This window comes from Phocoena sinus, chromosome 20 (assembly GCF_008692025.1).
Source record: "Phocoena sinus isolate mPhoSin1 chromosome 20, mPhoSin1.pri, whole genome shotgun sequence".
Classification (NCBI taxonomy): domain Eukaryota; kingdom Metazoa; phylum Chordata; class Mammalia; order Artiodactyla; family Phocoenidae; genus Phocoena; species Phocoena sinus.
Window position 1 is genome coordinate 14,425,981 of NC_045782.1, and position 18,522 is coordinate 14,444,502.

Below are 18,522 nucleotides of genomic sequence, written 5' to 3' on the forward strand. Positions count from 1 at the left end.
TAACTACTGGTATACAATTTATCAATAAAGGCATAGTTTTATTATCAATTTCAATAAGTAATAAACCTAACAGGTAATAATTACTGAAAATATATCTTTTCATGAGACATTTCAGTGATACTTTTATGATACCATTAATCACCAAATTGTCCCTTTTGTTTTTGGTGCACTTTGTAAAACTCTGAGTTAACATATCATAGTGTGATTCAGATGGATAGAAAAAAATAGGCCTATCTTCAGTCAAGTGGAAGAAGAGGATATGAGATTGAACCTCAGCAGCCAGTATCTTTCTCAGGCATGGAAGATCTGGAAATTTATTTCCTTAAAGTTATCCAAACTAACTGGTCTCTTCCTCCTCCCCATACACACCCAGCTTGAAAACCACTGATTTAGACTATTTCCTCTACTCCCAAGGGAAACTGGCAAAAAAAGACGAAAGGTATATATTTTGTTTTTAAGCCTACCTACCAATCTAATTTTTCTATACTCAGAAAATATTGAATGCAATGTATTGTGAAAGCTATGATGTTTTCATTCCTTTACCAATATTAAAGAATAAGACTAAAAGTGTAATCACTAGAAATCTGTCCAGCACTACAACAAATTGTGATCAATACTAATTGTTATGGGTGGCTAAATCTTCTGATCAAAGAATCTATTCGTACCCATTCAACTCCTTCAATCCATGTGTCTCACAACTAATCTTCGTATGCCTGAAGATACTCAATTCATCTTTATCATGGAACCAATCCCTATTACTGTTTTCACTAGAGAGATCTAGCTTTAAGGAGGTGGAGGGTATTTAAATAAATTCAACCATTCATCCAAAGATGGTGCACTAACAACTCACTCTTATGCTTCATGCAGAAAGCCAATGGAAAAAAAATATAACCAATGCTACAATGTTAAGACTTGAACATAGCAAGTTTTTTTTTAAACTTGCCTCAGTAGGCCAACTATAAAGTATCAAACTGTATGACACAAGAAGCCCATAAACCTTTTACAGAAAAAAAAATGCAATGTATTTTTTTCACTAGGAAAAGCATTTTAGCATGCAGAAATATAGATAGGCAATTTCTATTCTATATTTAAATTTGGAGCTTCTTGTTATTTCTTTAATAAAACTAGTTCAAGCTGGGATGAAGTGAGACAGTGGCATGGACATATATATACTACCAAATGTAAAATAGATAGCTAGTGAGAAGCAGCTGCATAGCACAGGGAGATCAGCTCGGTGCTCTGTGACCACCTAGAGGGGTGGGATAGGGGGGGTGGGAAGGAGACGCAAGAGGGAGGAGATATGGGGATATATGTATATGTATAGCTGATTCACTTTGTCATACAGCAGAAACTAACACACCACTGTAAAGCAATTATACTCCAATAAAGATGTTTAAAAAAAAAGAATATGGTGGAATAAAATTAAAAAAAAAAAAACTACTTCAAGGGATAGTGAAAAGTTCTCACAACTTTGACTTTTGTGAACAATTTATTTATAAATAAGTGGGTTATTAAATGATAATTTTGCACTCCTTGAGATATTTTTAAAAGCTAATGAGTATGATGGTCATAAAAAATTTTAAGTGGAATATCTGCATTAAATAAATGGAAAAAACAGAGATTGCCCTTGAAAGAATTTTTCCCATATTCCTGGTCTTTAAATTCAAGTTTGCTTTCACCAAATCTTAACTGAACTTGGTCTTCATATTCTGAACAACTTATCTTATGAAAATCTATTTCCTTCACCACTCCCACTGAATATACATTTGCTAATGATATGATTCTACAAAGTTAAAACTACATTACACAGTCCTGTATCTGTTTTCAGTTTTGTCTAACTTGGTCAACACTCTCTCTCAGGCAGGTCTTTGAACTGTATTTTCCTTTGGTTTTTTTGTTGTTGCTGTTGTTTTTAAGTACTTTCCTATTTTCTACCACCTGTATTTAAAAAAAAAAAAAAAAAGCACATCTAATTTTTAGACTTTGGATCTGAAGATTTAGGGGCCATATCCTAAAACAGTGTTTGGTTCTCAACCTTGATGAAAGTCTACCATTACATTACAAAATATACAAGCACACTGCTCCTAAAGGTTAGATTTTTATATGAGGCTATACTTCAGTTTACTAAAACAAACAAACTTATGACTCAAGCAGAAGAAAAAATTCTGTTTATCATTTTAAGTTTTTGCTTTCCTTTTAAATGAGGTGGCACTCAGATAAAAGAGAGAGAGAAAGGAAGAAAGATTCAAGTAGCTCCTTAATGTACAAGATCAGATAAAACCAAAAGCCCTTTATTAATGCACATTTGATTATCAATAGTATTCTTAAAATATGAACAGGTTGAGAATATCTAAACTGTTGGCATTCCTTAAAGAAAACATCCCAGTACAAAATGCCAGAAGTACATTCACTTTGGAGATGAAAAAGCACCCATCTGTTCATATATATATATTTTTTTCCCCCTAGTTGAATTTCTGGCTCCAAGCAATTAAATGATGCTAGGAAACAATATCAATTCAATTTTCAAAATCAGGCACACTGCCATATGCTTTCCACATATCTCATAATGCCTAAATCTCTTTATAATCTTGACCTCTTTCCCAAGCTCCAGAGCCTATCTCACAACTGTACATCAAGTATTTATAACTAGTACATCCAGTACCGCCTCACCTCCAATTTTCACTCCTCTCACATCTAAAGAGAAAACACACACACACAAACACACCCCTTCCAATTAGTTTTTCCCCATTTCCATTATCATTCTTACTTATCCAGGCTCAAAATCTCCAAGTTATAACTTTAATTCTTTCTTTGCCTTGACACTTTGTTCTACTATCTAACTGATGGTCAATTCTGTAACTCTTCTTGCACAATTTCTTATATATCTCATACTCCCTTTTCATTCCCATGGCATCCCTCTAGATAAAGCCCATATCTCCAAAAAAAGACCTTACTCCAAATAACCGTAAAAACCTCCCTAGTCTCACTTCCTGTAGGACCCTTTCCCTGCCAATACATTTTGTATAAAGATAACTACAAAATGCATAGTACCACACTGTCCTTATCAAAGAATTCACACTCTAGCAGAAGACACAAAAAACAACATAAGTAGATAAGCATTACACTGATTTAAACAAAATGTTCTAGGAAGGTAAAAGTGACAGTTACTACAGGAGAGGTTTTCAGAGAAGGTTACAGCTGAACTGGAGAAAAGCATTTCAGACAGAGAATAGCCTAGTATGTGAAGGTTCACATTTTGCAGGAAGGACAAGTCATTCAGTGGTAGGTGAAAAGGAGGAGAGAAGACTAGAAATGTAGGCTTGAGTCAGACTGTGAAAAGTTTAGACTTGCTCCAATTAAAATGTGAAACAAGCAAAGATATAAGAATGCTTTAAGTTTTAGTGTGTTTGCTAGTTTTCTTTTAATATGTAATTTTTAAAACAAAAATTAACACAAGCACTAATAGAACTAGACACATCTACCTTAAGTGTGACCAATGGTAAATCACTTATCATATACACTTTGGATTAGTAAACAGACTCTGCAGGAAAATTAGACATGAGGACAGTATTTTGTACATGTTCATTAGGTCAGATTGGTTTATGTTATTTAAATCCTCTGTGTCCTTACTGATATTTTTGTTTTCATGATCTAACAATTACTGAGAAAGGCATGTTTAAAATCTCCTACTGTATTTATGGATTTGTCTATTTCTTAATACCAGATATTATATTTCTTCAGTTCTGTACCATCCATTTGATTTTATTTTATATAGATTCCAATTTCCTGGTGTCATAAGAATTACGACATAATGCCCTATTTAATGACACAGAAAATGCTGCACAAGAATAAGCTTTTCAGTCCATTTTTGGACCAAATCTAACTAACCTTTTATGCTGTTCAAAACAGTTTGGTAATTATTTTCCCCAGGCTCTTTCCTTTCTGTCAGCAATCTACTTAAAGCCAAACATACCTCAGTATTTAAGAGCACATCAATGCTACTCAGTCTGACCTCCACTTTACGCAGAGAATGGCTGCCCACATGATCAAAGGAGTTTAAAGTCGCACCAAAAAACCTGAATTACTTACAGATATGTTATCTGGTCACATTTCCTAGCTCTCTTCTCTTTCTAGGTGGTTACTTGCCCTTTTAAAAATTTCTGTAAGTTGAAAGAGGGCAATTCTTCAAAGTTCACTGAAACTATAATTCAGTTTCATTAGGTTTGCTTTGGAATAAACATATTAAACCATCAGATGATTTTTATAATGTCTTCAAAACCATGAAGAAAGAAAATAATAAAGAATGGTAAACAAAAGGCATACAAATCAGCACACTGTGGTTAAAAAAAAAAAATAGAAGGCCTGCCCCGTGAATAAGTTCAGCTTAGGCTCTCACAGTAACAGGCTTTAGCAGAGGAGCACGACTGTTCACAGGCCTTATTAGGATAGTCATTCCCTAGACGGATCCTGAGGTTTGAGAGACATGTTGAGAGAAGCAAGGCCACCTATGTAGGCAGCTAGATATGCTGAATCAACCCTGGCAATGAAGGTGAAGGTGGTACGGGCAAAATTACCTCACATCTCCCATTATTAATACATTATCTGATCCCCGAGAGCAGGAATTGCTTCTGTTTTGCTCACACTGTACCCCATCACTTAATATAGTGTATGGGATGTGGCAGGTGCTCAGTAAATATTTGCTAGGTTAATAAATGATTCCGCACCAGTTATTTCTTCTCTAAGGCCTTGATTTCCTATAAAGCAAAAGGGTTGGACTAGATCAATATATTCATTTTCAGCTCTAAACTTCTTTGAGTTAGAATTTTTAAATACACCACACAAATGTCAGTCAAGTTATTCCAGGATATCCGGGTCTGAATATATGCCTAGTCACAAGGTTTCACAACATCTTATCGCAGTCCAGTACAAGACAAACAATGAATTTACCCTGTTGAAACTACTGAAACTTAATACTTATGTTTCATGGGTGCACATATATGTTGAAACTTATGAAATTGTACACTTTAAATGTGTCCAGTTTATTGTATGTCCATTATACCTTGATAAAGCTATTAAAACACACACACAAAAGAAACTACCGAAACTGCTCAATATTGCTAAGGCAGTAAGAGATATAAGCTACCTATTGTAGAAATAAAATATGCCTGACCATCCAGCTAAAACAGGAGAGAAGTAGATGCTCATAAAAACAATAATAATGGCAATGGCAAAATTTAGCTCCTTTAGATGTCTGAAGACTCAGAAAAACCCGTTGCCTGGCTTAACCAAGTAATCTTACTATGATGGAAGCACACTTACTTTTTAAATAGTATAACATATATTTACCTTCCTTAATTATTTGTCAATTAGAAACTACTTTCTAACCTTTTACAACTTTCTCCAAAAATGAAAATTTAATTATTTTTTAGTCCATTATTTTAAATAGTATCTCAAATAATGAAGCAACTTGACTACATCACAAAACCACTAGTTCATGAAATCAGGTTTTATTAAATATACTTGCTAATGGGAATTCCCTGGTGATCCAGTGGCTAAAACTCTGTGCTTTCACTGCAGACGGCGTAAATTCGATCCCTGGTCGGGGAACTAAGATCCCACAAAAAAAAAAAAAAGAAAGAAAGAAAAAATAGAAATATATTTGCTAAAGATTGAAATGAGATTAAGCATTAAAGTATGTCCTTTATCTTTAAAGTTTTTTAATGGTTTTCAAACCACCTCTAATTGTTCCGGGCAGAAAGTTTGGCTTCTAAATATTTCAAAGCCCTTTCTAAATAGTTCAAATCACTAGTTATATATAAGAAACACTGGTAGAAACTATACGGGAATAAGAAGACTCTAGAAAGTATCAAGTCCTCAAACTTAGCACCCAATTTGTGTACACTTGGCTTGACATAAAAAGTCAAAGAGTTATTCAAATATTTATATGAAGGCACATGAAGAGAAACGTCGTAACATACTTTATAATGTGACTAACTGCCAACAACAAGGTAAGGGGAAATCTAAGGCATTCACCGTGGGCAGATTCTAAGAAGAGAAAAAAAGTTTATACTGATGACTTTTCCATAGATTGACTTGTTCCTTCTGATTACTCTTAATTAAATTGTCTAAGCCTGGGCATAAAAATGAAAAAGTCATTATTCAAAGGATACCAAAAGTTTAAAAAGAACAATAGCTGTTTTTGTAACATTTAAAAGAAAAGATAAACAATTCAAGCTTACTTTAACATAAACAGCATTTCATGAGAAATTGCTGGTGGATATGTAAAGTAGTACAGCCACTGTATAAAAAGCTAAATACAGAATTACCATATGACCCAGCAATTCCACTCCTGAGTATTTGAAAAGATTTGAAAACAAGGACTCAAGTAGATACTTGTACACCAACATTCATAGCAGCATTATTCATAGTAGCTAAAAGGTGGAAACAACGGATGACTGGATAAATGAAATGTAGTATATACATACAATGGAATACTTCTCAGCCATAAAAAGAAATGAAGTTCTGATACATGCTGCAAAATGGATGAACCCTGAAAATGTTATGCTAAGTGAAATGAGCCAGATGTAGAAGGACAAATATATTAACTCTAGTTATATGAAATATCTAGAATAGGCAAATTCACAGAGATTAAAAAGGAGATTAGAAGTTACCAGTGGCTGGGGGTGGGGGTGGGGGCGGTGGGAAATGAGTGGGGAATAGGGAGTTTTTGCTTAATGGTTACAGAGTTTCTGTCTGGTGTTTTTAAAGTTTTGTAAGTAGACGGTAGTGATACAGACGTACAACATTGTGAATATAATTAATACCACTTAATTCTACATTTAAAAATGGTTAAGGGCTTCCCTGGTGGCGCAGTGGTTGAGAGTCCGCCTGCCGATGCAGGGGACGCGGGTTTGTGCCCCGGTCCGGGAAGATCCCACATGCCGTGGAGCGGCTGGGCCCGTGAGCCATGGCCGCTGAGCCTGCGCGTCCGGAGCCTGTGCTCCGCAACAGGAGAGGCCGCAGCAGTGAGAGGCCCGCGTACCGCAAAAAAAAAAAAAAAAAAAAAAAAAAAAAAAAAAAAAAAAGGTTAAAATGTCAAATTTTATGATATATATATTTTTTTAAACCACAATTTTTAAAAAACAGCATTTCACAATCATCCCACATATTAAAATACAAAGGGAAAATGTGCCTTTATGTAAAATGGAGAGAAGTGGTGGTCATCACATTAACCAAGCTGCCCAACTTGGCCACTTGCAGCCTCACTTTACGTGCCTTCTGATGGGATTGATATAATGATCTTGCTGGAAATTCTGACCTGATCATCTTATCAGGAAGAAAGCAGCATATCTAGAATATGGGACATTCTGTAGGACAACTGGCCTGGACACTTCAGAAGTTTCACCATCATTAAGAAAAGAGACTGTTGATATGACTGTTCTAGATGGGGGAAACTAAAAAAACACAAGAGTCAAATGCAATGCTGGGACCTTGACTGCATCTGATCTGGAAGAAAAGGAGCTATAAGAGATAGTTGGGGGATAATAGAGGAATTTTGAGTTATGAACAGCATGTGCGATGATAGTACTGAATTACTGTTGATTTCTCAGTTACAATAATGGTACATGGGTTATACAAGAGAATGTCCTTGTACTTAGGAAATACATACTTGGGAGGTATTTACAGGTGAAATGTCATAAAATCTGCAACCTACTTTTGGATCATTTGGCAAAAGAGTGTGTGTGTGTGTGTGTGTGTGTGTGTGTGTGTGCATACACGTGAGAGGGGTTAGGAGGGGGAACATTTGGGGTAAGATAACAGTTGGTGAATTTAAATGAAAGATATACAGGTGTTCATGTAGTTTTCTTTCAATTTTACTGTGGGTTTGACATTTTCAAAATTAAAAAACAAAAGATTAAAAAAATCAGAATTCAGACTTCCCCAGTGGTCCAGTGGTTAAGACTCTGCGTTTCTCATGCAGGGGGCACAGGTTTGATCCCTGGTCAGGGAACTAAGATCCCACATGCTGTGCAGCACAGCCAAAAGAAAAAAAAATCAGAATTCCTCGAAATTTCCTCTTTCCACCAGAGTATACTTAGGAATGCTAAATGAACACGGGGGGAAATATAGCATATTCAGGGCTTTACATACCTTCCACATCATACCAATGCGCACCATTTGTGATCCCATCTTTGAAAGTCTCATCTTCATCTCCAGGACAATGAGGGGCACCAGTTTTCATTATGGGGTGGTTTGAAGCATAGGCTTTTGCCAAGTATTTAAATACTTCATCATCTGAGGTTTTGCTATAGATTCCAGTAGCCTTATGTTCTGGAGAATCATCAAAAGGATAACTTGCTACCACCGAGCCACCATGCAGATTTCCAGAAAGCACAAACCTTTGAAAACATAACCAAATCACATATCACTTTTTAAAGGGAACAGAAAACATGTATTTTAAAATTCTACATCTTTTATAAATGAACTTAGATATTCCTCTCGACACCTAGAAGACAACTCTATCAGCTGTTAGACTAACAACAATAAAAAAAAAAGAAAATGGAAAGAAAGTATTATTAACTCAATAAATTTCAAACAGTTTTTACAGTCCAAGTTAACTTCAAATAACTTTAAATAATTTCCCCATCACTGAAAAAAATAGCTGAATAACACAGTGTAAATTTATGTCAGGAGACGTCTTATTCAGGGAACTGTAAAATCATGTATTAAGTTGAACAATATGAACTTGCCACTATTCAACCATGTCTTGACCTACAAAAATTACAATTTCATAGAGTTCAATCTAATTCTTGTACTTCATATTGTGTTAATTTCATAGAAAGCATGGCTGGCATAAATAAATATTTGTTGAATATACGAGTTAGGTTAATAAGTTTCATGCTTTTTATATTACTGTCCAGAGAGAAATTTTAAGATAGGGAGTCTAATTTAAAACAGGATGTGCTTTGCCTCATTCCATTTTCACAGTATACTAAATTCACATTTTCAGGAGAGAAGCCATAGTTGAGAAAATTCAGCGGGGGAAAGACCTGAGCTGCTTTCAGATAAAAACAATACAGCACATTGCATCACTGTAAAAGCAGCTCTCTTTCTAGGTGCAAGGTTCCTGGTTGGACCATTAAAAAATAAACTGACATGGAGACAAGGCTGCTTCTATAAAAGAAACATTTTAAACTTTTTGCATTTTTGATACTTTTAAGCGAACCCATTTACAATTTGGTCAAATTTATAGATATAGAAATACTGAAGAATGCCTTTTATGGTAAAAGGTAAAGGCAAAAACATGCCGAAGTCCTATTTATACATTTTTCTCTCAGGTAACAGTTCAAACCATTACTATGAGTGGAGATTAAACACTTTTCTCTTTGCACTCAAAATTAGATTTTTTGCTTCTGCCTTTCTGTGGCTGAAATAAACTGACCTACAGTAATTCTAAAGGGGGTTGATTTATAACATTTCTTTCTATATGTTTGAAAGAAAATTAAGTCTACGATATGTTTAATTTGAAAGGTTAAGTATGATCAGTACCTCCCAGAGGAGGTCAAACAATGAAAATTACTTGTAACAGAGAATCTATTCATCAGAAGACAGAATTTAGCTGATAAAGACAGTGATTAAACACCAGAATAGACTATGAAAGAAGATTAGTTTTACATAATTAAAATTAGCACAGTTCTAGATACCACAGGGGAATGCCATTTGGTATAGTGGCAATAGCACAGGCTTTAAAACCAGGCAAATATGCGTAAGAACATTTGGTTTTGCAGACATGTCATTCACTAGTAACATGATCAGGAGAAGTTGCTGCCTCTAAATCCATTGAACCCCAGTTTCTCTCTCATCTGTAAAATGGGGATTAATGCTACCTGCCTCCCAGGGTTGTTACAAGAATTAAATAAGATAATACATGTACAATTATCTTCTAGCACAACGACTGCTTTATAGCCCCTGCTCAACAAATGTTCATTCCTTTGGAGACCTCTAGCATCCTGCTTAGGGAATCACTGCCTTACAGACTATAATTCTACTCACCAGTTCCAATGCTACAATGTTACAGAAACAAAAACTAAGCATCTATTCTAACTCTAATTTACCCATCCCTCCTCCATAGCAAGTTATTAACAATTTACTTTTTGGTTTCTAGGCCTAAAATAATTTAAGTACTTCCCCACCACCACCCCACACTGACTTTGGGAAAGTTACAAGAAGGCTGGCCCAGTTCAGACAATCAACTGAGCAACAAATTTTCTTGAGTGTCAACTATAAGCCAAATGTTCTATAGGCACTAAGGAATATATTAGTGAAGAAACAAATACAAAAATGCCCTCATGGCATTCATAGTCTAGTGGGGAAAAAAAAAAAAGGGTAACTGAATATTCTAAATAAGTGAAGCATGTTACTTTATACATGTTCAATTAAAATTTTAAATTCCAAGATTCTGTATTAAATGCTGTTTTTCACTTTGACATTTCTACTAACACTTCTCAGAAATACTGTTAAAATGGCCTAACCAAATACTTTTAGAACAATGAAATATTTGCAATCTACTTGAGTGATAAAATTAAATTATTAGATTTTCCTTACTCTACTCACATAGTTTTAAAAGCACCAATGCCACTCTGGTAAGGGCGATTTCAAAAGAAAGTGATATCTATTATAGTGGTTGTAAGATTATTTCTTTTAGTCTTTGTCAAACCAACTTTGTATATCGATCCAATTTTATTTTAAGGGTATTTTATGGTTTCCAATCAAATCAATTCTCTTAAGTGTTTCTCACACTTGACTTCAATATCATATATCATTCCTTGTGTAAGATTTAAAGTAACTGGTAAATATATCATAAAAATTATAAACAAGAGTCTGTAGATATTAAAAAGTCAATCTCCAAGTTAACTTTATTATGGATGAGTCAATTATCAGTAGTACAGAATCATGGATTGGATGAAGTATAAAGTGAAACAAAGAAAATAAACTCCACTTTCCCAAGCAGGAGGAAATGAGTGTTAAATTGTTACATATCCAAAACAACAACAAAAATCTATTTCTAACACAGCTGGGTGAATAGGATATCAAGAAATTATTCAAATGATTTATTTCACGAAATACATTGAAAAAGGTAATTTCCCTGTACAGATGGATGTCTGTGGTTTTAGAATTTCCTATCCATAAAGCTGTCTCTATATATTTAGGAATCAATCTCAAATCGTGTATGTGCTTGTTTTTTTTACTTTATTCACATATCAATGTCACTTGTTACTGATTAATCATTAAATAATATGCATCTTGAGTTATTTATGATTGAGGATGGAAGGATGTACTTTTCACCCTATATACTCACATACCTTCCCTTCTGATTAGAGTTACATTTGAAAAGAGGGCGGATATGATTAGGGTAGTCCATAGCCACAAAATAGAGCCACTTCCTTTGTAATACCAACTGACACAGATGAGCTTTTAAAATCTTCACAAGCTCCTATCATTGAATAGCCAGCCCAGACCATATCTTTAATCATTAAATACTGGTGATATGAAAGAGTTATCCAAAGAGCACATTTTTGGTCCTAGATTTAAAATTTAAAGCTTTCAGTATAGTCTCAAGGTGACTTGCACCAAGACAAAGCTCATTTTTATTTCTGGTCACAGCAGAAGTAATACTGAAGAGAAAAATCTACTCACAGAATTTACATCCCTGCAAAGGTCATGATGGGGCTTTTTAAACGTGTCCTTCAAGCAATGCAAACAGTGAATTTGATATATCATCTCAGAAAGGCCTTGGCCATCATAGCTTCTGACAATAAGCTGTATGTTAAAGTCACACTTCTTATGTAAATGTTCAGAGGTCCTGACACCATTATCTTTATTTTTTTATTTTATTTAAATTTATTTATTTATTTATCTATTTTTGGCTGCGTTGGGTCTTCATTGTTACACTTGGGCTTTCTCTAGTTGCGGCGAGCTGGGACTACTCTTCGTTGCAGTGAGCGGGCTTCTCATTGCTGTGGCTTCTCTTGTGGTGGAGCCCGGGCTCTAGGCACGTGTGCTTCAGAAGTTGTGGCATGCAGGCTCAGCAGTCGTGGCTTGTGGGCTTAGTTGCTTTGCGACATGTGGGACTTCCCAGACCAGGGCTCCAACCTGTGTCCCCTGCATTTGCAGGCAAATTCTTAACCACTGCGCCACCAGGAAGTCCCGACACCACTATCTTTAAAGGAAAAATCTTCCCAGAAAGCATGTGAAATTAATACCTACAAGGGATCTCAGAAGGAGTGAAGTGAAAGGTAGGAGATAAAAAGAATCTAGAATTGTCATAATGGCCATGAATTTTTCAAGGTCTGCTATATATGCTGAAGCTTGTAGAAGAGATGATTCCAAGTCCTAAAGGGAAACTTCTTTGCTCATTATTGCTTGTATCTTATCTGTCACTCAGCTATCTTCTTCAAATCCGGATGGAAAGATTAACTGCTTCACAAGCTTTATGAAGACACAAAAATGGGGATATGCTGGCAAAGCCGATGCTTGACAAAAGGAAGAGGTGCATGGTCACTTCAGATATTATTCCATCTGGAATAAGTTCCTTCTTCCTTTATTCCTCTCCTCCACGTTTTTGCTGAAAATCCTACCCATCTCTCAAGACTCAGTTCAAGTTCTATCTTCTCCACAGAGATGACCCATATTATTGTAGCCCACACACATTTTGCCAGTAGGAACAATTCCTGTAAGGTTTAACTGGGTACATAAACACACCATATATATAGTTATAATATTTTCTTGTTATACACCAATTTCTTCAGGTCCTCGTGCTTCCTTTAAGTTTTTAAATCTCACAGAGCGGTTACTAACACTTAAGGTGTCTATTAAGTGTGACAATTAGCCATTTGGCCCTGGCCCACTAATAATATGCACAAGTGGCAGCAGAAACCCTTCAGAGTCTAAAATGAAGCTGCTTACAGATGAAGGTTCCAGATCTGTACAAGTTCTCCAGCCAGCCATACCTATATGCTCCACAGCTGAGTCAGAGGTAAAGACTGGAAGTGAATCAGTTTCTGTTAAATAACCAAGAAGAAGACCCCGGGAGTGTCATCTGTCATTTCTAGGCTACAGTCTCCCTCCATGCCCGTTAAGAGCACTGACTAAATGCGTGAGTTGAAGTCCCAGCTACAGAACAGGGATGTTAATGCTGTCTGTCTCATCAGGTTGTGGCCAACATAAACTGAGATCATGCAGTCCACGGAAAGGGCTTATCACAGTGCCTGTAGTAATAAGATAATCGCAATCTTGTCAGTTTATGTATAAAATAAGTGAGCTGACCTAGGTCATCCTTAATGTCTCTTCCGTCGCTCATATTCTACGATCCTGTGAGAACAGGGGCCAGGATGCTAGAAGAGTCTCCCCTCCAGCCAAACAGCGCTCTCTGCATCCTTTGAACAAATGACACCCTCTAGGCAGCGCTTCTCGGACAATTAGCCGGACAGGAGGCTAAGCAGCCTGGGCCCTGTCCCCGTTACGGGGTGTCGCTCTTCGCCCTCACTACCCCCGTCCCTTAGGCCTGAGAGCACCGTTTGAGCGCTTACTGAGTGCCGGACCCAGCCTCTGCTCTAGAGGCTCACTTGGATGGGGAGGGGGCGGGGGGGAGGAGGTGGCGGTGGAGGGAAGACGACACTCACTTGTTCCTGCGGATCCACTCGATCAGGGCGCGCACCTCGGGCACGTCGTCCAGGGACGGGGCCTCACCGGTGCTGAACTGGTCCGGGAAGCTGCGGTTGAGGTCGCGGCCACGGCTGTTGTCGCGGCCGCTGGCCCCGGGAGGGCCGCTGACGCTGAAGCCGCAGTCGCCCTCGTGGGCGCGCTCGAAGCCGTCGGGGTTGAGGCTGGGCAGCACGTACACGTCAGTGGTGTTGAGCAGGCGGACCAGGCGCAGGTCCCCGCGGCGGTAGCCAGCCGCCAGCTCGCGGGCCAGGTAGACGAGCACCTGGCGCGAGACGGTCTCGTCGCCGTGCATGTTGCCCACCAGCTTCACCTGCGGCCGGCCAGGCAGGAGCGGCCCCGCCGCGTCGGGCCCCGTATCGCCGTCAGAAGGCGGCAGCCCCAGGCCCGCCGTGAGGCGCAGCACCCACAGCGGCCGGCCCTCCACCGAGCTGCCGATGCTGAAGAGGCGGGCCAGGCCCGGGGGCCCCGCGGCCGCCGCCTCCCTCAGCGCCAAGCCCAGCTCCTCTTCGTGGTAGTAGCGGTTGAACTGGCCCTTGACCGCCTCGGCGCCCGCGCTCGTCGTCGTCGTCGTCGCCTCCGCCTTCTTGATGTGCGCTGCCCGGGCCGCGCTCCGCAGCAGCAACAGCACACACAGCAGCAGCGAGACGCGCCCTGGCCGCCAGGGCGGCCGCGCGTCCCAGCCTCTCGCCATCTTCCAGCAGCGCTGCAAACCCGGATCCCGTTCCCTCGGCTCCGCGCTCCGGGAGGCCTTGGCCAGCCGGATCCCCTCCGCTCCTAGCAACCCCATCCCGCCCTCCAGGCCGCAGCCAATCGCGGGCGGCCCTGCTGCGGCGTCACGCCGAGGGGCGGGGCTGTCCTTAAAGTAGCCGATTCCCTCTGGGCGTGCCTTCCTTCTCTCGGGGAAGAGTTTGGTCACTCTCTTCATCGGTCTAGGTTCCTGTCGCTCTCTTTCCCTTCTCCCCGTTTGCCTTCTGCGTTTGCTCCGCTTCTCCTCTACTCCCTCAGTCTCTTTCTGGCTTACCCCTTAAATTCTCACCCCTTTTTCTCTGAGTACTCTCACTAGCTTCCTTCCCATCTTTGTTGCAGCTTTTCCTAGCGGCGCTTTAACGCTTAGAACCGAGAATTGAAAGAATCAAAAGGTTAGAAAGACTCAAAGGACTCGAAAAAATCCAAAGGTTCTAAAGAATCTACCTTGGAAGAGCTAAAAGACGCCTCAGCCCTTTGCACCTTGCACCCCTTCCATCGGAGTCTGTCGCCCAGCGCCTCGGCAGCGGTTGAAAAGACTGGGACACTTGGAGTGGCAGAGGGCTCACTACCTCATTTCAGTTTTTAGTCTCTATGTTGAAAGAAGGTGTCTCCTTTATGTACAGTGGAAATCTGCTATGTAGTAGGCTCCCTTTGTGTTAATGGATATATTTCCTTGGTGTTACCCCAGTTTATTTCACTGCCATTGGTTCCTGTGTGTGCTGTTCTCAGCCCTGTAGGCAGATTTCATTTCATGATTCACTTGCCCACCTCTCACACCTCTCCTGAGCGAGATACTTGTTTAACTGTGGCCTTAGAATAACATTCTGAAAGCAGCAGGTATGACATTTCTGGAGACACTTGCTTGGTGAGAATAATTCCGGAACGCCTCAAAACTGACAAGTACCCTGTTTTATCATCTGGAGAAGAGGCCTTTAAACTGGTCTTCAAAGTAGGCTTAAATCACTTTAGCTTGAAAAAACACAAAACCTCACAATCCTTTTATCAAGTGTGAAATTCTACCCAACAAAGAACATAATTACAATAACTGTTCTGGTTCCTTCTTTCAGAGCCAAGCGATTCAAATCTCCTTCCTTGAACTATGATTGAACCCTAATATGAATAGTAAAGAGTTCATTCATTTATCAGATTTTTACTGAGCAACTATTGTGTGCTAGAGCTACGTGCTGGTAAGCAATTCACTCTGCTCAGTTAGAGGTTGGATACAGTTTGTGATAAGTGGTACAATATGGATATGGGGGCCCAGGTGAGGGAAACCTCATTCAAGCCAAGGAGGAGTAAGAGAGAAAGAGAGAAACTAGGGGAGGAAGGGAGGTATTCTGGACAGAAGGAAGAGCAAGCGCCGAAGGCTTGAGAGCAAATACTGCACATTCTGAGAACTGCATGCAGAGCAGGATTGTGAAGGAGCTCACAGGTATGGAGGACACAAGCCAGAGAAGCAGGACCAGAACCCAAAGAGCCTCACAAGCCAGACTCTGGGGAGCATTTGATCTGTAAGACCACGGAGAGGCACTGATGGATTTTAAGCTAGTTTAGAAAAATCCCTCTGACAGTAACATGGAGAATGGAGTGGAAGGACTAAGACTCGAGACCAAGAACCCTGTAAGGAAGATATAATCCGAGAAGAAATGAGGCTCTGAACCCTCAAGGACAGTGCCAGTGGAGGTAGAAAGAAGGAAATGGATTTGAAAGACCTTTAGGAGAGAAAGTGGACAGGATCTGGTGACAGAGAGAGACAGAGGGTTGTAGGCTGACTTCAGTTGCCAAAGCAACTTGCAGGTGTTCAATTAGGTGTAGGACAGGAGAAAGCGCGGGCTTAGGTGAAGATGATGACTTTAGCACAGTCACTCTGGTCCTGTGAGCTACTCTTCTCCTCCCTGCCTGTTTGGTTTAGTGCGCCTTTTACACAGCAGCTGCAACTCATCAGAAACAAAGCCTCAACTCTGTACAGAGACCACTCCTCCCTTCCCCCCCTCCAACCCGGAGTACTTAATCATTACACTGTGTACTTTTAGAATAATCCAAATCAAAGAAGCCCCAGGGGACATGTTAACCTCTAATCAAATATTTCCTTTTCTACCATTTTCACTCTCCTTTGAAGCCTCTTCCTGCCAACTCACTCCTGCAGCCTCACCTAGTGAGGCAATAAATAAACATGTGAAGGCAGTGAAATAATGTGATGTAACTTGAGCCACCACCCTCCCAGGAATCCCTGGGCCTCCTGCCTTGTGATTGTAGCCTCTTTTGGGTCTGGAGTCTCCATCCTAAGCAGGTACCCCGTGCTGATGGTTAGAAATGAAACCCAAAGCTCCCAACCCGGTCACTGCTCACTGGAGGGGAAAACTCCAACTAAATAACTCCAGCTGCCCCTGAGAAATCTTAACCTTGTGACAGGTGTCCCTTTTCTCCTTCCCACAAAGAAAGTCTTGGCCTCACAAGTGAGGGAACTTGGGGAAAGGCTTCCGGTTCACAGAAGCAGAGTGGTAATGACCTGGATTTTTGGAAACAGGGCAGAGCTTTTGAATGGCCTGCCCGACTTCAGCAACCACTTTTTCTAAAAAGACTCTTAGGTAATTGAAGCACGCCATAGATCATGAACCTGTAAATGTCACACTGTCCGGCAGAAATACCCACAGACTGACACATTCAATTTGGCAAATGTTTATGGAGCATCCATCTAGTGAAAGGTCTGCTGTGCTGGGTGCAGGAGGATTGGAAGATGAATGAAGGATTGTCCTCTTCTAGGAGGCCAGAGTCTAGTGAGGGAGATATAACATAGACAGGACAGAATATTCCCATGAGGCCAGTGCTATGTAACAGGCACTGTGCTAAACCCTTTACATTGGTTGATGCATTTAATCTTCACAACAATCCTGAGCTATGTACTATTATCTTTCCCGTTTCAAAGATAAATAAATATACTGAGGCACCAGATCTCACAGCTGGCGAGCCAAAGATCCAGGACTCAAACTCAGGGAGTCTGGCTTCAGAGTCTGTGTGTTTACTCTATGATAAAACTGCTTCTATGTAGTGAACTAAAACAAAACAAAATGAAACAAAAACAAAAAAAAACCTTCTATTGGAACACAGAGGAAAAAGCAACTAATTATGATGGGGAGTCAGAGAAAAGTTCATCAATACTGTTAGACCATGAACTGAGTTCAAATCCTAGATCAGCCATTTTCTAGCTGTTTACAGGCTCCAGACGCGCAGGCTCAGCGGCCATGGCTCACGGGCCCAGCCGCTCCGCGGCATGTGGGATCTTCCCGGACCGGGACATGAACCCGTGTTCCCTGCATCGACAGGCGGACTCTCAACCACTGCGTCACCAGGGAAGCCCACCTTGAGAGCTTTTTGAAAATACAAGTGTAGGGGGGAATGGGAGTGGCTGCTTGATGGATACAGGGTTTCCTTTTGGGCAATGAAAAAATTGTGGAACTAGATAAAACTGATGGTTGTACAAGATTGTGAATGTACTAAATGCCATTGAAATGTACAGTTTAAAATGGTTAATTTTATGTTACGTGAGCTAAAATTTAAAGAAAAAAAAAAAAAACTAACACCCTGAATTCCCTGAGAGTCATTATTACCTGGGAGGTAATAAAGAGCATGTATGAGGGTGGAAGAGTTTCAGAGAGAAAAGGAAGACTGGAGGAAGTTCCTGAGAAGTGTGAGACCTTAGGAGAGACACACCTTTAAGATAACTTCAGGGAAGACTTACCATACTTTTCAGGAATCGGATTTGGATTTCCTTTGGATGTGACCATGCTGAGACAGGGCTGAGTAGAGCTTAGTCTTACTTGAGTTATACCTTATACCTATTGTATAAGTCTGCCCAAGGCTGGTCCTAGATTCTAGCAACAAATTCAAATGAGACCAAGCGCTCTCTTGCCCAGACATAGGCAGGTATGCCCCCATCCAAAGACATCTTCCAATAAAAACAGCAATAAACTAGGACTGTGTGCTCTTACATAAAGGCCCCAGAGCACAACTCACACCTCCCGACCAGAAAAATATTGTTACCAGGGGTGC

The 18,522-nt window shown here is 39.9% G+C and overlaps 1 protein-coding gene across 2 annotated transcripts in view; it reads right to left on the minus strand.

Annotated features, from left to right (window-relative positions):
• Positions 1–14,505, minus strand: part of CPD (carboxypeptidase D) — a 67,386-nt gene extending 52,881 nt beyond the window's left edge. Inside the window, exons 1-2 of one of the 2 annotated variants that reach the window (XM_032615147.1) lie at positions 13,683–14,505; positions 8,152–8,399 (exon numbers count right to left, since the gene is read on the minus strand). In XM_032615147.1, the coding sequence (XP_032471038.1) occupies positions 8,152–8,399; positions 13,683–14,416 (982 nt within the window). In that variant the 5' untranslated portion in view covers positions 14,417–14,505. The remainder of the gene's footprint in view (positions 1–8,151; positions 8,400–13,682) is intronic. The other variant, XM_032615148.1, reaches the window with a different exon arrangement.
• Between the last annotated feature and the right edge of the window lie 4,017 nt (positions 14,506–18,522).